At 41.1% G+C, this 20531-nt stretch overlaps 1 protein-coding gene across 1 annotated transcript in view; it reads right to left on the bottom strand.

The window, feature by feature from the left end:
- The window catches only part of LOC109903314 (stromal membrane-associated protein 2-like), a 40014-nt gene extending 22251 nt beyond the window's left edge, over window positions 1-17763 (bottom strand). The window contains exons 1-2 of the mRNA XM_031789097.1: window positions 17272-17763; window positions 997-1130 (exon numbers count right to left, since the gene is read on the bottom strand). Of these exons, the coding sequence (XP_031644957.1) occupies window positions 997-1130; window positions 17272-17377 (240 nt within the window). The 5' untranslated portion in view covers window positions 17378-17763. The remainder of the gene's footprint in view (window positions 1-996; window positions 1131-17271) is intronic.
- Between the last annotated feature and the right edge of the window lie 2768 nt (window positions 17764-20531).

Consider the following 20531-nt stretch of genomic DNA (forward strand, 5'->3'; position numbering starts at 1 on the left):
GTTTGGCCTAATAAATATTTTCTGTTTCTACATTGCATTGGTGTTTACAGTGTACTTGTTACCCCTCTCAGCAGATGACTTTCACTGTAGAACATTGTATTGAAATGTAGATATAAATGTAGATATAAGCCTGTGAAAGACCAAAGAGCTTCAGATTTAGAACAACAGTGTTTACATGGTATATCCAATATGTACTATTATGAAAGCAGTGTTTACATGGTATATCCAATATGTACTATTATGAAAGCAGTGTTTACATGGTATATCCAATATGTACTGTTATGAAAGCAGTGTTTACATGGTATATCCAATATGTACTGTTATGAAAGCAGTGTTTACATGGTATATCCAATATGTACTATTATGAAAGCAGTGTTTACATGGTATATCCAATATGTACTGTTATGAAAGCAGTGTTTACATGGTATATCCAATATGTACTATTATGAAAGCAGTGTTTACATGGTACATCCAAAAATGTACTGTTATGAAAGCAGTGTTTGCCATTTGATGCAAATGCTTCATTCTGACATGTGTTTATGGCATTTTGAATGCAGTGTTACATTTTGAAGGAGATGTGAGGCATTTTGCATTTTGTGTGAGCAGTTTTGGGAATTGTGTGTAGAGTTTTGAAAAAAAAGGAGACAGTTTTGAAAACTTGTGTAAACAACTGTAACACATCTACTGAACAAACTGCAGACAGACAGAGAGACACAGTTAGTTGAACAATCTAGTAAAGACAAGGGCTGTTTCTCATTCTCATTCTCCTCTCCTCTCCTCTCCTCTCCTCTCCTCTCCTCTCCTCTCCTCTCCTCTCCTCTCCTCTCCTCTCCTCTCCTCCTCTCCTCTCCCCTATAAAATACTAACATGTATTTTATTGTTAAAGAGATAGTGCATGTTTCTGGACGATGCTGCCTTGTTGACAACATGACTGAGCAGAGCAGATTACTGTTCTGTGCTCTAGCAGATGATCACATGACCAGTTTGACCTCCGACCTGTATCTGTTCCTGTGTCCATTGGTCCAGGTTGACAGACTTGACCCTAGAGATGTGGACGCCCAGGTTCCTGTGGACTCCAGCACAGCGGATACAGATGAATATACCCAGGTTCCATGACGCCCATCTGGGACCTGAGAGAGAGGGAGGGGGAAGAGATATGAAGAGAGATAGACAGAGGAGGGAGAAGAGAGAGAGACATAATGAGAGAGGGGGGAGGTGAGGGAAGAGAGACATAACGAGAGAGGGGATGGGAGAAAGAGAGAAGAACAGGGAGAGATGTGGAGGAGCGAGACAGAGAGAAGAGAAAGAGAAGCTGATTGATTGTAACCCAATTATAAATTAGACAAGCTCTCAATTGTGAATTGAAAGTCATCAGGGAGCAGTGTAATCCCACGGCAGACACACTAGCAGGCCAATACACATTAAAACTACTGTTACCTTATATATATTATAAAGGATTATAAAGGCATAGGGTCTGGGATGAACCCTGAGAAAAGACTGAGAGGAGCGAAGGAGAGAAATCACTTTGGAACGTGTGTGTTAGAGAAAAAGGAGAGTGAGAAAAAGAGGAGAGAGAGAGGAGAGAGAGAGAGGAGAGAGAGAGAGTGTGTGTGTGTGTGTGTGTGTGTGTGTGTGTGTGTGTGTGTGTGTGTGTGTGTGTGTGTGTGTGTGTGTGTGTGTGTGTGTGTGTGTGTGTGTGTGTGTGTGTGTGTGTGTGTGTGTGTGTGTGTGTGTGTGTGTGAATGGAGTTGTATCTGCAGAGCTCAAGTCTCTGGATATAGGCTGAGCAGGGAGCTCGGGGGAGGAAGATTAAACATCTCTCTATTTTTCAGCTTCAAATTATGCAACAGTCCTCTTCAGAGAATACTGAGAGCTTCAAAGAGAATACTGGAGCTTCACTCCCCCATCTACCCCTTCTCTCCCTCCCTCCCTCCTCTATCTCTCTTTCTCTCCCTCCTCTCTCTCTCTCTCTCCCTCCTCTCTCTCTCTCTTTCTTTCTCTCCCTACCTCCCTCCTCTATCTCTCTCTCTCCCTCCTCTCTCTCTCTCTCTCTCTCTCTTTCTCTCCCCTCTCCCCCCCTCTCTTTCTCTCCCCTCTCTCTCAATCTATCTCCCTCTCCCCCTCCTTTCTCTCTCTCTCTCTCTCTCTTTCTCTCCCTTCTCTCTCTCTCTGATTGACTGAAGGGCTCTTGGAACTCTCCCTTTATTTCTCAGTCTCTCCCTCACTCTGTTTTTTCCTCCCTCTCTTTCCCTCTAGCTTTCATTTGCTGATGTGAGAACTCTTGATGTAATGTGAACATATGGCCACTAGATGGTAGCGCTGCATACTGGCTCTCACTCTCACTCCCTCTTCCCTCAGTCTTTATCTCACTTATTTTTATTTAATTAGTCAGTTAAGAACAAATTATTCTTTACAATGATGGCCCACTCCGGCCAAATCCGGACAAAGCTGGGCCAATTGTGCGCCGCCCTATGGGACTCCCAATCACGGCTGGTTGTGACACAACCTAAAATTGAACCAGGGTCTGTAGTGACGCCTTTAGCACTGAGATGCAGTTCCCTTGACCACTGTGCCACTCAGGAGCCCGAGAGACAGGAAGGTCAAGACAGGAAGGAAGGTGTCAGGTTTCAACAAGGTACTGAGTGAAGGGTCTGAATATGTAAATAAGGTATTTTTAATTTTAATTTTAATTTTTAACGTTTTTTATTTGTTATTTGTTTTATTTGCTAAATTGTCTAAAACTGTTTTCGCTTTGTCATTATGGGGTATTGTGATGTCATTATGGGGTATTGTGATGTCATTATGGGGTATTGTGATGTCATTATGGGGTATTGTGATGTCATTATGGGGTATTGTGATGTCATTATGGGGTATTGTGATGTCATTATGGGGTATTGTGATGTCATTATGGGGTATTGTGATGTCATTATGGGGTATTGTGTATTGTAGTCATTATGGGGTATTGTGATGTCATTATGGGGTATTGTGTGTAGATGGATGAGGGGAAAAAATAATTTAATACGTTTTAGAATAAGGCTGTAACGTAACAAAAATGTGAAAAAAGTAATGGGGTCTGAATACTTTCTGAATGCGCTGTACAACTCCTACACACACACATAACCACCCCCCCCCCACACACACACACGCACACGCACCTGTTGAGTCTCTCTCTCTCTCTCTCTCTCTCTCTGTCTCTCTCTCTCTGTCTCTCTCTCTCTCTCTCTGTCTCTCTCTGTCTCTCTCTCTGTCTCTCTCTCTCTCTCTGTCTCTCTCTCTCTCTCTCTGTCTCTGTCTCTCTCTGTCTCTCTCTCTCTCTCTCTGTCTCTCTGTCTCTCTCTCTGTCTCTGTCTCTCTCGCTCTCTCTCTCCCCACCCCCCCCCACACACACCTGTTGATTCTCTCTGCATTGTTGGGAACAAGTAAGCATTTCACTGTTCGTCTACACCTTTTGTTATGAGGCATGTGACAAAATCAATGATATTAATATTAAGCTTCATATTTATCTTGTTCTGTATCTTAATGGCATTATTTTTCTTCTCACAGTTATGAAGGATCATGGGAACTCAAGAGAGCTGCTGTGTGTATCTATTTAATGAAGGATCATGGGAACTCAAGAGAGCTGCTGTGTGTATCTATTTAATGAAGGATCATGGGAACTCAGAGAGCTGCTGTGTGTATCTATTTAATGAAGGATCATGGGAACTCAAGAGAGCTGCAGTGTGTATCTATTTAATGAAGGATCATGGGAACTCAAGAGAGCTGCTGTGTGTATCTATTTAATGAAGGATCATGGGAACTCAAGAGAGCTGCTGTGTGTATCTATTTAATGAAGGATCATGGGAACTCAAGAGAGCTGCTGTGTGTATCTATTTAATGAAGGATCATGGGAACTCAAGAGAGCTGCTGTGTGTATCTATTTAATGAAGGATCATGGGAACTCAAGAGAGCTGCTGTGTGTATCTATTTAATGAAGGATCATGGGAACTCAAGAGAGCTGCTGTGTGTATCTATTTAATGAAGGATCATGGGAACTCAAGAGAGCTGCTGTGTGTATCTATTTAATGAAGGATCATGGGAACTGAAGAGAGCTGCAGTGTGTATCTATTTAATGAAGGATCATGGGAACTCAAGAGAGCTGCTGTGTGTATCTATTTAATGAAGGATCATGGGAACTCAAGAGAGCTGCTGTGTGTATCTATTTAATGAAGGATCATGGGAACTCAAGAGAGCTGCTGTGTGTATCTATTTAATGAAGGATCATGGGAACTCAAGAGAGCTGCTGTGTGTATCTATTTAATGAAGGATCATGGGAACTCAAGAGAGCTGCTGTGTGTATCTATTTAATGAAGGATCATGGGAACTCAAGAGAGCTGCAGTGTGTATCTATTTAATGAAGGATCATGGGAACTCAAGAGAGCTGCTGTGTGTATCTATTTAATGAAGGATCATGGGAACTCAAGAGAGCTGCTGTGTGTATCTATTTAATGAAGGATCATGGGAACTCAAGAGAGCTGCTGTGTGTATCTATTTAATGAAGGATCATGGGAACTCAAGAGAGCTGCAGTGTGTATCTATTTAATGAAGGATCATGGGAACTCAAGAGAGCTGCTGTGTGTATCTATTTAATGAAGGATCATGGGAACTCAAGAGAGCTGCTGTGTGTATCTATTTAATGAAGGATCATGGGAACTCAAGAGAGCTGCTGTGTGTATCTATTTAATGAAGGATCATGGGAACTCAAGAGAGCTGCTGTGTGTATCTATTTAATGAAGGATCATGGGAACTCAAGAGAGCTGCTGTGTGTATCTATTTAATGAAGGATCATGGGAACTCAAGAGAGCTGCTGTGTGTATCTATTTAATGAAGGATCATGGGAACTCAAGAGAGCTGCTGTGTGTATCTATTTAATGAAGGATCATGGGAACTCAAGAGAGCTGCTGTGTGTATCTATTTAATGAAGGATCATGGGAACTCAAGAGAGCTGCTGTGTGTATCTATTTAATGAAGGATCATGGGAACTCAAGAGAGCTGCTGTGTGTATCTATTTAATGAAGGATCATGGGAACTCAAGAGAGCTGCAGTGTGTATCTATTTAATGAAGGATCATGGGAACTCAAGAGAGCTGCTGTGTGTATCTATTTAATGAAGGATCATGGGAACTCAAGAGAGCTGCTGTGTGTATCTATTTAATGAAGGATCATGGGAACTCAAGAGAGCTGCAGTGTGTATCTATTTAATGAAGGATCATGGGAACTCAAGAGAGCTGCTGTGTGTATCTATTTAATGAAGGATCATGGGAACTCAGAGAGCTGCTGTGTGTATCTATTTAGTGATGGTAGACGCTGATACAGTTAGTCTATCTTCATCACTCTTTACATCATACCATATCTTGGCCCTCGCTTCATATTCGTCACCAAACCCACTGGCTCCAGGTCATCTATAAGTCTTTGCTAGGTAAAGCACTGCCTTATCTAAGCTCACTGGTCAACATAGCAGCACCCACCCGTAGCACGTGCTCCAGCAGGTATATCTCACTGGTCACCACCAAAGCCAATTCCTCCTTTGGCCACCTTTCCTTCCAGTTCTCTGCTCCCAATGACTGGATGAATTGCAAAAATCACTGAAGCTGGATACTCATATCTCCCTCACTAACTTTAAGCACCAGCTGTCAGAGCAGCTCACAGATCACTGCGCCTGTACATAGCCCATCTGTAAGTAGCCCACCCAACTACCTCATCCCCATACTGTTCTTTTTTTTCACTCCTTTGCACCCCAGTATCTCTACTTGCACATTAATCTTCTGCACATCTACCATTCCAGTGTTTAATTGCTATATTGTAATTACTTCGCCACCATGGCCTATTTATTGCCTTACCTCCCTTATCTTACCTCATTTGAACTCAATGTATATTTACTTTTATTTTTATTTTGTTCTACTGTATTATTGACTGTATGTTTTGTTTATTCCATGTGTAACTCTGTGTTGTTGTATGTGTCGATCTGCTGTGCTTTATCTTGGCCAGGTCGCAGTTGTAAATGAGAACGTGTTCTCAACTAGCCTACCTGGTTAAATAAAGGTGTTCTCAACTAGCCTACCTGGTTCAATAAAGGTGTTCTCAACTAGCCTACCTGGTTAAATAAAGGTGTTCTCAACTAGCCTACCTGGTTCAATAAAGGTGTTCTCAACTAGCCTACCTGGTTAAATAAAGGTGTTCTCAACTAGCCTACCTGGTTAAATAAAGGTGTTCTCAACTGGCCTACCTGGTTAAATAAAGGTGTTCTCAACTAACCTACCTGGTTAAATAAAGGTGTTCTCAACTAGCCTACCTGGTTAAATAAAGGTGTTCTCAACTAGCCTACCTGGTTAAATAAAGGTGTTCTCAACTAGCCTACCTGGTTAAATAAAGGTGTTCTCAACTAGCCTACCTGGTTAAATAAAGGTGTTCTCAACTAGCCTACCTGGTTAAATAAAGGTGTTCTCAACTAGCCTACCTGGTTAAATAAAGGTGTTCTCAACTAGCCTACCTGGTTAAATAAAGGTGTTCTCAACTAGCCTACCTGGTTAAATAAAGGTGTTCTCAACTAGCCTACCTGGTTAAATAAAGGTGTTCTCAACTAGCCTACCTGGTTAAATAAAGGTGTTCTCAACTAGCCTACCTGGTTAAATAAAGGTGTTCTCAACTAGCCTACCTGGTTAAATAAAGGTGTTCTCAACTAGCCTACCTGGTTAAATAAAGGTGTTCTCAACTAACCTACCTGGTTAAATAAAGGTGTTCTCAACTAGCCTACCTGGTTAAATAAAGGTGTTCTCAACTAGCCTACCTGGTTAAATAAAGGTGTTCTCAACTAGCCTACCTGGTTAAATAAAGGTGTTCTCAACTAGCCTACCTGGTTAAATAAAGGTGTTCTCAACTAGCCTACCTGGTTAAATAAAGGTGTTCTCAACTAGCCTACCTGGTTAAATAAAGGTGTTCTCAACTAGCCTACCTGGTTAAATAAAGGTGTTCTCAACTAGTCTACCTGGTTAAATAAAGGTGTTCTCAACTAGCCTACCTGGTTAAATAAAGGTGTTCTCAACTAGCCTACCTGGTTAAATAAAGGTGTTCTCAACTAGCCTACCTGGTTAAATAAAGGTGTTCTCAACTGGCCTACCTGGTTAAATAAAGGTGTTCTCAACTAGCCTTTATCTGTATCTAAATATCATCACATGGGCTGTTGGGGTGACCGTATTACCGCCACAACGGCGGTCACGAGTCATGGAGGCAGTCAAATTTCACGTGACCGTGATGCTGCTGATGGTCATTAGTAGTCTACCAAACTTGCTAACTGCCTGGTACTCAGCACTCTATTGTCCCTCTAATCACTCTGGCATCAATACAAATATAATGGTAAATCTAATCAAACACATCATGAGAGGCCATGAGCTCATGTTGCACAACACTTCTATAGGCTATGCAATTGTGGGAGAAAACAGAGTGATGGCCTCTAATAAAAAGAGGAGGATCCCATCAGCTTTCTATAGGCTAGGCCTACTATATTTACTTCTCAACTGTCCTAACATTAAACATTTTGCACGCCCAATTTTTCAGTTTTTGATTTGTTAAAAAAGTTTGAAATATCCAATAAATGTCGTTCCACTTCATGATTGTGTCCCACTTGTTGTTGATTCTTCACAAAAAAATACAGTTTTATATCTTTATGTTTGAAGCCTGAAATGTGGCAAAAGGTCACAAAGTTCAAGGGGGCCGAATACTTTCGCAAGGCACTGTAAATAGCATCACATGCTAACTCTTTACATTATACCATATCTAATTCTGTATCTAAATAGCATCACATGCTAACTCTTCACATTATACCATATCTAATTATGTATCTAAATAGCATCACATGCTAACTCTTCACATTATACCATATCTAAATCTGTATCTAAATAGCATCACATGCTAACTCTTCACATTATACCATATCTAATTCTGTATCTAAATAGCATCACATGCTAACTCTTCACAGTAAACCATATCTAAATCTGTATCTAAATAGCATCACATGCTAACTCTTTACATCATACCGTATGTGACCGACAGCCTCGATTTGGTCTTATGTAGAAAAACTTAAATTATGTTTTTTTGCATTAGATAAAAGTAGAGACTCAGAGCTTGAAAATGGTTTATAATACACTACATTTGAGGAACAATGGGAAAGTAATTCTGCTTTGAAAGTTGATAAACTTGTAACCCCACTTTTGAGAAAACGGTCCTTGAAAACAGTCCTTGAATAAGTAAAGTAGTGGATTCAAAATGTGAGGCCATGTGCTAGACAGAGTGAGTAAGGTAGTGGATTCAAATATGAGGCCATGTGCTAGACAGAGTGAGTAAGGTAGTGGATTCAAATGTGAGGCCATGTGCTAGACAGAGTGAGTAAGGTAGTGGATTCATATGTGAGGCCATGTGCTAGACAGAGTGAGTAAGGTAGTGGATTCATATGTGAGGCCATGTGCTAGACAGAGTGACTAAGGTAGTGGATTCAAATGTGAGGCCATGTGCTAGACAGAGTGAGTAAAGTAGTTGATTCAAATGTGAGGCCATGTGCTAGACAGAGTGAGTAAAGTAGTTGATTCAAATGTGAGGCCATGTGCTAGACAGAGTGAGTAAAGTTAATTTCTCTACCATAGTCGTCATCACCGTTGTTTTAGAGAATGTGAGAGTACGTCCAACAGGCCTCACAACCGCAGATCACGTATAACCAGGCCAGCCCTGGACCTCTACATCTGGCTTCTTCACCTGCGGGATCGTCTGAGACCAGCCACCCAGACAGCTGATGAAACCGAGGAGTATTTCTGTCTGTAATAAAGCCTTTTTTGGGGGGAAAAACGTGTTCTGATTGGCCATGTGAAATACAAAGATACGGGCCTGATTTCGTTATATGAACTGTACCTCAGTAAAATCGTTTACATTGTTGTATGTAGCATTTATATTTTTTGTTCGGTATAGGTTCAATGTTACCTAGCTAGCTAACATTGCACTATAACTAGCCATGCAAATGGCTTTCTGAGATACAAATAATATTACCACACAGATCATTTCACGTAACGTTATCTAGTGAATCGGCAAGCTAACGTTATTTAGTGAATCAGCAAGCTAATGTTATCTAGTGAATCAGCAAGCTAACGTTATCTAGTGAATCAGCAAGCTAACGTTATCTAGTGAATCAGCAAGCTAACGTTATCTAGTGAATCAGCAAGCTAACGTTATCTAGTGAATCAGCAAGCTAACGTTATCTAGTGAATCAGCAAGCTAATGTTATCTAGTGAATCAGCAAGCTAACGTTATCTAGTGAATCAGCAAGCTAACGTTATCTAGTGAATCAGCAAGCTAACGTTATCTAGTGAATCAGCAAGCTAACGTTATCTAGTGAATCAGCAAGCTAACGTTATCTAGTGAATAAGCAAGCTAACGTTATCTAGTGAATCAGCAAGCTAACGTTATCTAGTGAATCAGCAAGGTAACGTTATCTAGTGAATCGGCAAGCTAACGTTATTTAGTGAATCAGCAAGCTAATGTTATCTAGTGAATCAGCAAGCTAACGTTATCTAGTGAATCAGCAAGCTAACGTTATCTAGTGAATCAGCAAGCTAACGTTATCTAGTGAATCAGCAAGGTAACATTATCTAGTGAATCGGCAAGCTAACGTTATTTAGTGAATCAGCAAGCTAATGTTATCTAGTGAATCAGCAAGCTAACGTTATCTAGTGAATCAGCAAGCGAACGTTATCTAGTGAATCAGCAAGCTAACGGTATCTAGTGAATCAGCAAGCTAACGTTATATAGTGAATCAGCAAGCTAATGTTATCTAGTGAATCAGCAAGCTAACGTTATCTAGTGAATCAGCAAGCTAACGTTATCTAGTGAATTAGCAAGCTGACGTTAACTAGTGAATCAGCAAGCTAACGTTAGCCAACTAGCTAACAGTACGCTTTAACTTGCAATGAAAACGACTTTCTGACAAAAATAGAAACGTATATTATCTGATAATGTAGCTAGACTCTTACATGGATACATGAATGAACACTTCACAGCAGACTGGAACCACTTTAAATAAGTACGTCCGGCTGTGTCGTTTCCGTTTTCTTTGTAGTTACAGCTTGTTTGGTCCGTTGTGTCAAGACACTCAGGTTCACACTGACCATGTGCAGAAAGTAGTACATCACAACTTGTTCCCACTGTTCTTTGTCGATAGCGCCTGCTATATTCAGGCTGTTGTTGTTGAGAGTAATGTGTGTCTGTGTGTGCTGTTCTCACATTTTCTCCCCTAGCCCTTAATCCTACACACGGGATAGCTAATTAAACTAGGCTGTGACACCGTTAGAGTCACACAACAAAGATATCCTACACACAGCAGGAAATGTGAGCAGGCTCACTAATAAACTGTAGAAAACAGAAGCAAAATGTCACTGTCTATATTTGTTCTATGCTCCTTATGTCTGCTCAACACACACAAACCGTACACACGTTGTATAGTACAGACACACACACACGCGCACACACACACAGTTTCAAACGCTTCAGGGCTTGTTCCCATTTCCGAGAGGGCTACGAGACTCATGGTACATTAAACACACACTTTAGGCCCAGTGGAGATGTTGCCATGGCTGTCATAAAGCCCCTGAGCTGAGAGAGTGAACGATGTAGCAATCCTTGCTTTGCTTCCTCTATCTGTTGTTAATACTGTCGTGTTCTCATTGAATGTAACAGTAGAAGTTTGATATGATAACTAGTCTTCAGAAAGTTTCCACTTAACTGATTCCTTAAGTTTCCCCATTTTGTTGATGCTACATCCTGATTTTACAACCCGATTTTCAGGCTACCCAAGACGGTACGTCGACGTTACAGAGACAACAGAGGGGGGAATCCTGGCGAGATGAAGGCGAAGGGAGAACCGGCTACCTCTTTCCTCCATCCGATTGGCCAATGTACAGCCATCTGATAATAAAATGGATGACCTCCGATTGACAATTTGCTCCCAATGGGACTCTCGTAAACTGCATTAAATTCTGCTTTTCTGAAAAATGTTTTACCTCCTAAATTAGTTTGTGGCTGTTATCTTTACTGCTGTATAGATTCCACAAGAAAAAATAACAAGCTGGCACTTAACAAACTTAACACCACCCTTTGCCTTGATGACAGCTTTGCACACGCTTTGCATTCTCTCAACCAGCTTCACCTGGAATGCTTTTCCAACCGTCTTGAAGGAGTTCCCACATATGCTGAGCACTTGTTGGCTGCTTTTCCTTCACTCTGCGGTCCAAGTCATCCCAAATCATCTCAATTGGGTTGAGGTCGGGTTATTGTGGAGGCCAGGTCATCTGATGCAGCACTCCATCACTCTCCTTCTTGGTCAAATAGCCCTTACACAGCCTGAAGGTTTGTTTGGGGTCATTGTCCTGTTGAATTACAAATGATAGTCCCACTAAGCACAAAACATATGTTATGGCATATTGCTGCAAAATGCTGTAGCAGCCACACTGGTTAAAAGTGTGACTTGAATTCTAAATAAATCACAGACAGTGTCACCAGCAAAGCACCCCCACACCATCACACCACCCCCTCCATGCTTCACGGTGGGAACCACACATGTGGAGATCATCCATTTAATTACTCTGCGTCTCACAAAAATGGCAAATATTGACTCATCAGACCAAAGCACATATTTCCACTGGTCTAATGTCCATTGCTCGTGTTTCTTGGTCCAATCAAGTCTCTTCTTCTCATTGGTGTCCTTTAGTAGTGGTTTCTTTGCAGCAATTCGACCATGAAGGCCTGATTCACACAGTCTACTCTGAACAGTTGATGTTGAGATGTGTCTGTTATTGAACTCTTGAAAGCATTTATTTGTGCTGCAATTTGTGAGGCTGGTAACACTAATGAACTTATCCTCTGCAGCAGAGGTGACTCTGGGTCTTCCTTTCCTGTGGCGGTCCTCAGTTTCATCATAGGGCTTGATGGGTTTTTGCGACTGCACTTGAAGAAACTTTAAAAGTTCTCCAGATTGACTGACCTTCATGTCTTAAAGTAATGATGGTTGTTTCTCTTTGCTTATTTGAGCTGTTCTTGCCGTAATATGGACTTGGTTTTTTACCAAATAGGGCTATCTGCTGTTTACCACCCCTACCTTGTCACAACACAACTGATTGGCTCAAATGCATTAACCTCTTATGCAAGGGGGCAGTATTTTCACGTCCGGATGAAAAGCGTGCCCAAAGTTAACTGCCTGTTACTCAGGTCCAGAAGCTAGAATATGCATATAATTAGTAGATTTGGATGGAAAACACTCTAAAGTTTCCAAAACTGTTAAAATAATGTCTCTGAGTATAACATAACTCATATGGCAGGCAAAGACCAGAGAAAAATCAAACCAGGAAGTGGGAAATCTGAGGTTTGTAGTTTTTCAAGTGATTGCCTATCCAATATCCAGTGTCTATGGGGTCAGATTGCACTTCCTAACACTTCCAGTAGATGTCAACAGTTTTTAGAAAGTTGTTTCAGGCTTCTATTGAGAAAGGGGAGCGAGTAAGGGCTGTTTCAACAATTGGTCAGGCTGAAAGCCTTTAGTTTAGTCTCGCGCGCGGCCGTGAGCACGAGCTTCGTTCCCTTTCCTTTCTAATGACAAAGGAATTTTCCGGTTGGAATGTTATTGATGTTTATGATAAAAACATCCTAAGGATGTTTGACATTTTTCTACGAACTGTAGTGGAACTTTTTAGACTTTTCATCTGGACTTAGTGCCTGCGCTTTGTGCATTTGGATTAATTAACTAAATGCGAACAAAAAGGAGGTATTTGGACATAAATGATGGACTTTATCAAACAAAACAAACATTTATTATGGAACTGGGATTCCTGGGAGTGCATTCTGATGAAGATCATCAAATGTAAGTGAATATTTATAACACTATTTCTGACTTTTGTTGACTCCACAACTTGGCGGGTATCTGTATGGCTTGTTTTGGTAGCTGAGCGCTGTACTCAGATTATCGCATGGTGTGCTTTCGCCGTAAAGCTTTTTTGAAAATCTGACACAGCAGTTGCATTAAGGAGGAGTTTATCTCCAATCCTATGTATAACACTTGTATCTTTCATCAACGTTTATGATGAGTATTTCTGTAAATTGATGTGGCTCTCTGCAAATTCTTCGGATGTTTTGGAGGCAAAACATTACTGAACATAACGCGCCAATGTAAACTCAGAGTTTTTTATATAAATATGAACTTTATCGAACTTAACATACATGTATTGTGTAACATGAAGTCCTATGAGTGTCATCTGATGAAGATCATCAAAGGTTAGTGATTAATTCTATCTCTGTTTCTGATTTTTGTGACTCCTCTCTTTGGCTGGAAAATGGCTCTGTTTTTGTGACTAGGCGCTGACCTAACATAATCGCATGGAATACTTTCGCCGTGAAGACTTTTTGAAATCAGACACTGTGGTTGGATTAACAAAAAGTTTATCTTTAAAATGATGTATAATACTTGTATTTTTGAGGAATTTTAATTATGAGATTTCTGTTGTTTGAATTTGGCACCCTGCAACTGGCTGTTGTCAAATTGATCCCGTTAACAGGATTTGAGCCAAAATAGGTTTTAAGGAAAGAAATTCCAGAAATTAACTTTTAACAAGGCACAATTGTTAATTGAAATGCATTCCAGGTGACTACCTCATGAAGCTGGTTGAGAGAATACCAAGAGTGTGCAAAGCTGCCATCAAGGCAAAGGGTTGATACTTTGAAGAATCTCAGAAAATAAAATATATTTTGATTTGTTTAACACTTTTTTTGGTTACTACATGATTCCATATATGTTATTTCATAGTTTTGATGTCTTCAATATTATTCTACAAAGTAGAAAATAGGTCAAATAAAGAAATAATAAAGAAAAACCCTGGAATAAGTAGTAGTGTGTCCAAACTTTCGAGTGGTACTGTACATCGGCAACATGGTCACCACAGTGAAGGTTCGCTTTTATTCTCTATGTTGGTTAGGTCAGGGTGTAACTAAGGTGGGCGTTTGGGTAGGCATTCTATGTTCCTTTTTTCTATGTTTTTGTATTTCTATGTTTTTGGCAGGGTATGGTTCTCAATCAGGGACAGCTGTCTATCGTTGTCTCCGATTGAGAACCATACTTAGGTAGCTCTTCCCCACATGGGTTTTGTGGGTAGTTATTTTCTGTTTAGTGTGTGTTGCACCTGACAGCTGTTTCGGTTTGGTCTCTTTGTTGTTTTGCATTTTAGTGTTCAATTTCGAATAAACATGAGGAACGTGTACCACGCTGCGCTTTGGTCCTCACCTTCTGCCACCAACGTCCGTTACACTCAGAGACCGACGTGAGGAAGATCTTTAATCAATTAACACTAGCAAGGCCTCCGGGCCAGACGGTATATTGCTTATTCAGAGCAGAATTGGCAGGCATATACGCTGTCATTTTCAACCTCTCCTTGTCCCAGTCTGTAATCCCTGCATGTTTTAAGATGTCAACCTCAACCTCAACCTCAACAGATTCATAGACAACGCAATCTCAACTGCTCTCCACACTGCCCTCACCCACCTAGATAAGAGGAATACCTATGTGAGATCTCTGTTCGTTGACTACAGCTCAGTGTTCAACAATACTGTTCCCTCCAAGCTCATCATCAAGCTAAAGACAACTGGCCCTAGGCGTCCTGACATGCCAACCCCCGTCCACACGGGGTCCCCACAGGGGTGTGTGCTTAGTCCCCTCCTGTGACTCTTGTTCACCGTGGCCTGGCACGACTCCAACACCATCATGAAGTTTGCGGACGACATGACGGTGGTACAGCTTCTATCCCCAAGCTATGCGACTGCTAAATAGCTAACTAAATAGCTAACTAAATAGCTAACTAAATAGCAAATTAAATAGCTAACTAAATAGCTAACTAAATAGCTAACTAAATAGCTAGCTAAATAGCTAATAAAATAGCTAACTAAATAGCTAATTAAATAGCTAACTAAAACGCTAACAAAAGGATACACTGACTATCTGATTTTACCATTGTATTTGTTATTTTTTTGCACACGCATTGTATACTGACTCTACACACACTCAAATACATTCATCATATACGCTGATGCTACACTGTTTATCATATATCCCGATGCCTAGTTACCTTACCCCTATACATATCTACCTCCATCACTCCAATATCCCTGCATACATAGTATGGTATTAACTGACCCTGTATATAGTATGGTGTTGACCTGACCCTGTATATAGTATGGTATTAACTGACCCTGTATATAGTATGGTACTAACTGACCCTGTATATAGTATGGTATTAACTGACCCTGTATATAGTATGGTATTAACTGACTCTGTATATAGTATGGTATTAACTGACCCAGTATATAGTATGGTATTGTTCTGACCCTGTATATAGTATGGTATTAACTGACCCTGTATATAGTATGGTATTAACTGACCCTGTATATAGTATGGTATTAACTGACCCTGTATATAGTATTAACTGACCCTGTATATAGTATGGTACTAACTGACCCTGTATATAGTATGGTATTGAACTGACCCTGTATATAGTATGGTATTAACTGACCCTGTATATAGTACTAACTGACCCTGTATATAGTATGGTATTAACTGACCCTGTATATAGTATGGTATTGAACTGACCCTGTATATAGTATGGTATTAACTGACCCTGTATATAGTATGGTATTAACTGACCCTGTATATAGTATGGTATTAACTGACCCTGTATGTAGTATGGTATTAACTGACCCTGTATATAGTATGGTATTAACCGACCCTGTATATAGTATGGTATTAACTGACCCTGTATATAGTATGGTATTAACTGACCCTGTATATAGTATGGTATTAACTGACCCTGTATATAGTATTAACTGACCCTGTATATAGTATGGTACTAACTGACCCTGTATATAGTATGGTATTGAACTGACCCTGTATATAGTATGGTATTAACTGACCCTGTATATAGTATGGTATTAACTGACCCTGTATATAGTATGGTATTAACTGACCCTGTATATAGTATTAACTGACCCTGTATATAGTATGGTACTAACTGACCCTGTATATAGTATGGTATTGAACTGACCCTGTATATAGTATTAACTGACCCTGTATATAGTATGGTATTGACTGACCCTGTATGTAGTATGGTATTGAACTGACCTTGTATATAGGGTGGTATTAATTACTCACTTTTTATTTCCGCACTTGTGCATGTGACATAAAAACTTTAAAACACACACATATTCAGACAGACAGACACACACACACTGTTCTTCCCATGCACCCGCTCTAGGGGCTCAACCTAGAACAGTTTGTACAGAGAGAGAGAGAGAGAGAGAGAGAGAGAGAGAGAGACAGACAGAGAGAGAGACAGCGAGAGAGAGAGAGAGACAGAGAGAGAGAGAGAGAGAGAGAGAGAGACAGAGAGAGAGAGAGAGAGAGAGAGACAGAGAGACAGAGAGAGAGAGAGAGAGAGAGAGAGAGAGAGAGAGAGAGAGAGAGAGAGAGAGAGAACAGAACACCATTCAAGTCAATGCAGGCGTTTTTTGTATTTAGCTGTCGTCTGTACAACGACATTCATATAACAACCTTCAAAGTACACAAATCCTATTATGCAGTGTATGCAGTCGATCGTGTTCACTGGGTAAGACCGGAAAGGTTATTGGAAACCGACAAAACGGAGGTTGACTCATAGGTTCCCAGTCCGTGTCCACCCCCGTACCCAGCGTTTTGGATAGACATATGACTTGCTGTAATCTATAGTCTCTGGCCATAACACTTAGTTATGACATATGACTGGCTGTAAACTATAGTCTCTGGCCATAACACTTAGTTATGACATATGGCTGGCTGTAAACTATAGTCTCCGGCCATAACACTTAGTTATAACATATGACTGGCTGTAAGCTATAGTCTCCGGCCATAACACTTAGTTATGACATATGGCTGGCTGTAATCTATAGTCTCCGGCCATAACACTTAGTTATGACATATGGCTGGCTGTAATCTATAGTCTCTGGCCATAACACTTAGTTATAACATATGACTGGCTGTAAGCTATAGTCTCCGGCCATAACACTTAGTTATAACATATGGCTGGCTGTAATCTATAGTCTCCGGCCATAACACTTAGTTATGACATATGGCTGGACATAACACACAGTAACTGTAACAGCCTATAGTCAATGCTACTATTTGACTTACCTTTGGATTCACAATCCGCGCAGAATTTGTTCTCCTCGAGTGATAGTAACGAGGTAAGGACAGCTTGATATCTGTCTATGTCTTTTACCAATTTACCAGTCAGCATCCTCACTCTCTGCCTCTGTGCTGCCTCGATAACACCTTTCCGACACCCGTCGCTCTCGTCCTAATATCAAGATACTAGTAGATGGAATATCCTGATTTAGATAAACTCCGTTGGTAGAATAAAATCCAGACCCCAGGAAAATGAAATTCAGAACAAGCTATGCAGCGCCGGTCCTCTTTATCCTCTTCAAAAGAAGGAAGCGATTTGTTTTTCACGCACGTTAAGGAACAATCCTTCAAGTCGAAGCTACTAGTAGCCAGTTAGCTTGCAGCAATGCATGAGTATTGGGGCTGGCAAGACAGGTTGTAACCTATTTGCACTCGTATTCTTTTTGTCGAAAAATGTCTGTTTGGAAGTAAAATATCCCAACAAATTTGAATATTTTCTGTCGCCCTCTTGTGTAAAATGTTAGCGCAGCAAGCGATTTAGCTTCGCGAATTTTACACGCATCAGTGTCAAGTACTAATACTATATACAGGGTCAGTCAAGGGGGGGGGGGGGGGGGGGTCGTGCATATCCAGCAACACTTCGTGCCACCGCCCCGCCCCCCCCTCATAGCCCCAAATCAAACTTTATTTGCCACTTGCGCCGAATACAACAAGTATAGACTTGACCGTGAAATGCTTCCTTACAGGCCCTTAACCAACAGCGCAGTTCAAGAAGAAGAAAATATTTACCAAGTAGACTAAAATAAAAAGTAATAGTAAAAAGTAACACAATAAGAATAACAATAATAAGGCTCCAACTGAAAGGGTGCATACAGTCAGAACTGTAGGATAAATAAAGGGGGCATAAAAGCAGACAATGAAAGCTCTTACAATATTATATGATTACATGTCTCTAAAACAGGTTATAGGCTACATGTGCACCACCAAGTCAGAACAGTATGCAAAATTATGAGGGGAAAATTGACCACATTATTAAGGTGAGGCATATGGGCTACTAACAGCCTACTACACAACATACAGTTAGTATTGCTTTCTTAGCTACAGTATATACATATCTCCCTGGCATATTACATAATTTATGCAGCGACATACAAGACATTGTTGGACTCACTTGAACAGGAAGGTGGTGCGGTGAACCTTCGTGGGCAAATTTTGACGTCAAACTTTCAAAGTCTGTCATTCTCTGGATTTATGGTGCTTTCAGAGACAACTGGGAACTCTGTAAAAAAAAAGGTTGAATCATGATGACATCATTGATCTTCAGGTCAGCGCTCTAGAAAGAGGCCCGAGTTCCCGACTTGGGATTCCGAGTGGGATGATTGTTTAGAATGTATTTTCCCAGTCGGAGCTCATTTTTCTCAGAGTTCCAAGTTGTCTTGAACTCACTGAATTCTGAGATTTCCCGGTTTCCAGTTGTTGTGAGCACAGTAGAAGTCATGCTGGATTGACAGTGTTGAATGTTTATCATTTTAAGCTTGGGTAAGAGACCCTTAATCCCAGACTTGGACCACACAGCCACTCCACTGAATAGCAGGCTAATGATTGCTTTGCAATGCTTGCAGTTAGGCACTGCCACTGATTCCTTCCAAACCACTCATTGTTAAATTTGCAATTTCCAACTTGTTGTGTAATGTTTATGTCCAATGGTCAATGAGCACCGATTCGTTTAATCTATAATTTCTCTTCATTATTTCTCTTCATATGACAAGATGATGATGACTGTTAGCTTGCTAGCTAAGATTTTTAAGTGTGATGATGAGATGTTCATTCTAACCAAAGCTACTGTAGATATAACGTGATTTAACGTCTTCTTGGATGGGTGACCTAGTGTCCCCATGAGTGACAGAACACCGAGCCAATCACGATGCAACTAGAGAGCATTACCAACCCCTGCACTCCGTATTTTCCACTGGTTGCCCCACCACCACAGAAAGCCCTGATCTAGGTTGAAACACCTGCATTGTGGTCAATCATGAGAAGTGACATTATACAGTAGCCTAGGACTACATGTACTAGTGACAGCATCCCTGTGTGCATTCTACTAACGTTAAGAGAGAAACACAAACTAACACCCTGGACCAGAGCTATTGCTAGCTTCAGCCATAGACTTAGATAGACAGCGCATCATTGTCTATCTGTCCCATTATGGCGTCTGTGAGAGCATAGGCAGAGCCGGTGAGGCCATCTCCATTTTGAAGTTGTCAATTTTCTTCTTCTACTACTTCTGAGTTGGTAAACAAACTGAAAGGGTGCACACTGCCCCCTAGAGGGTGTTGTCTGAACAGGTATAAATCCAAGCTTGATGATTTACTGCCACCTGGAGTTATGGAATGTTTTATAATTAACAATTAATTGGCTGATCCCTCCTGATGCCCTGAATGGAATTATGTGATCCTTCCTTTAACTTTTATATTTTGTAATTGTTTTTACTTCCTTTCTACCCAATTTTGTGATATCCAATTGTGATCCAATTATAATATTGTGTCATCGCTGCAACTCCCCAACGGGCTCGGGAGAGGCGAAGGTTGAGCCACCCGTCTTCCGAAACAGGACCTGCCAAACCGCACTTCTTAACCCAGAAGCCAGCTGCACCAATGTGTTGGAGGAAACACCGTTCAGCTGACAATGAGGTCAGCCTGCAGGCGCTTGGTCCGCCACAAGGAGTCACTAGAGTGCGATGATCCAAGTAAATCCCCCCCCGACCAAACCCTCCCCTAACCCAGACGACGCTGGGCCAATTGTGCGCCGCCCAATGGGACTCCCGGTCACAGCTGGTTGTGACACAGCCTGGGATCGAACCCGGGTCTTAGACAGCTGCGCCACAAGGGAGGCTCCTATGTGATCCTTCCGTAACCCATATAGAAGTCCTCAATACCCTTCCCCATGCTAAAACTGGCTTTTGGGCACTGGAGTCCTCTATCTATCTCTATGGGTCACCTGACACGGCCGCTGTCATGTGCCTCTGAATGTCAGATGGCAGGGTTTGCTTTCACTGCTGTCCATGCTGCTGAATCTGCATCTCAGGCCGTAGGCCAGGTGTTTCAAACTTCTCCTTGGGGACCCCTGGATGTTTCACAATGTTGTTGTAGCCCTGAACTACATCTATAGTTTACCTGATTCTCCTAGTCAAGGGCTTGGTGATTAGTTGAGTCAGGTGTAGTTTATATACATGGACTGGAGTCCCTTGAGGAGAGGTTTGAAAACCC

This window comes from Oncorhynchus kisutch, linkage group LG14, assembly GCF_002021735.2.
Source record: "Oncorhynchus kisutch isolate 150728-3 linkage group LG14, Okis_V2, whole genome shotgun sequence".
Taxonomy (NCBI): domain Eukaryota; kingdom Metazoa; phylum Chordata; class Actinopteri; order Salmoniformes; family Salmonidae; genus Oncorhynchus; species Oncorhynchus kisutch.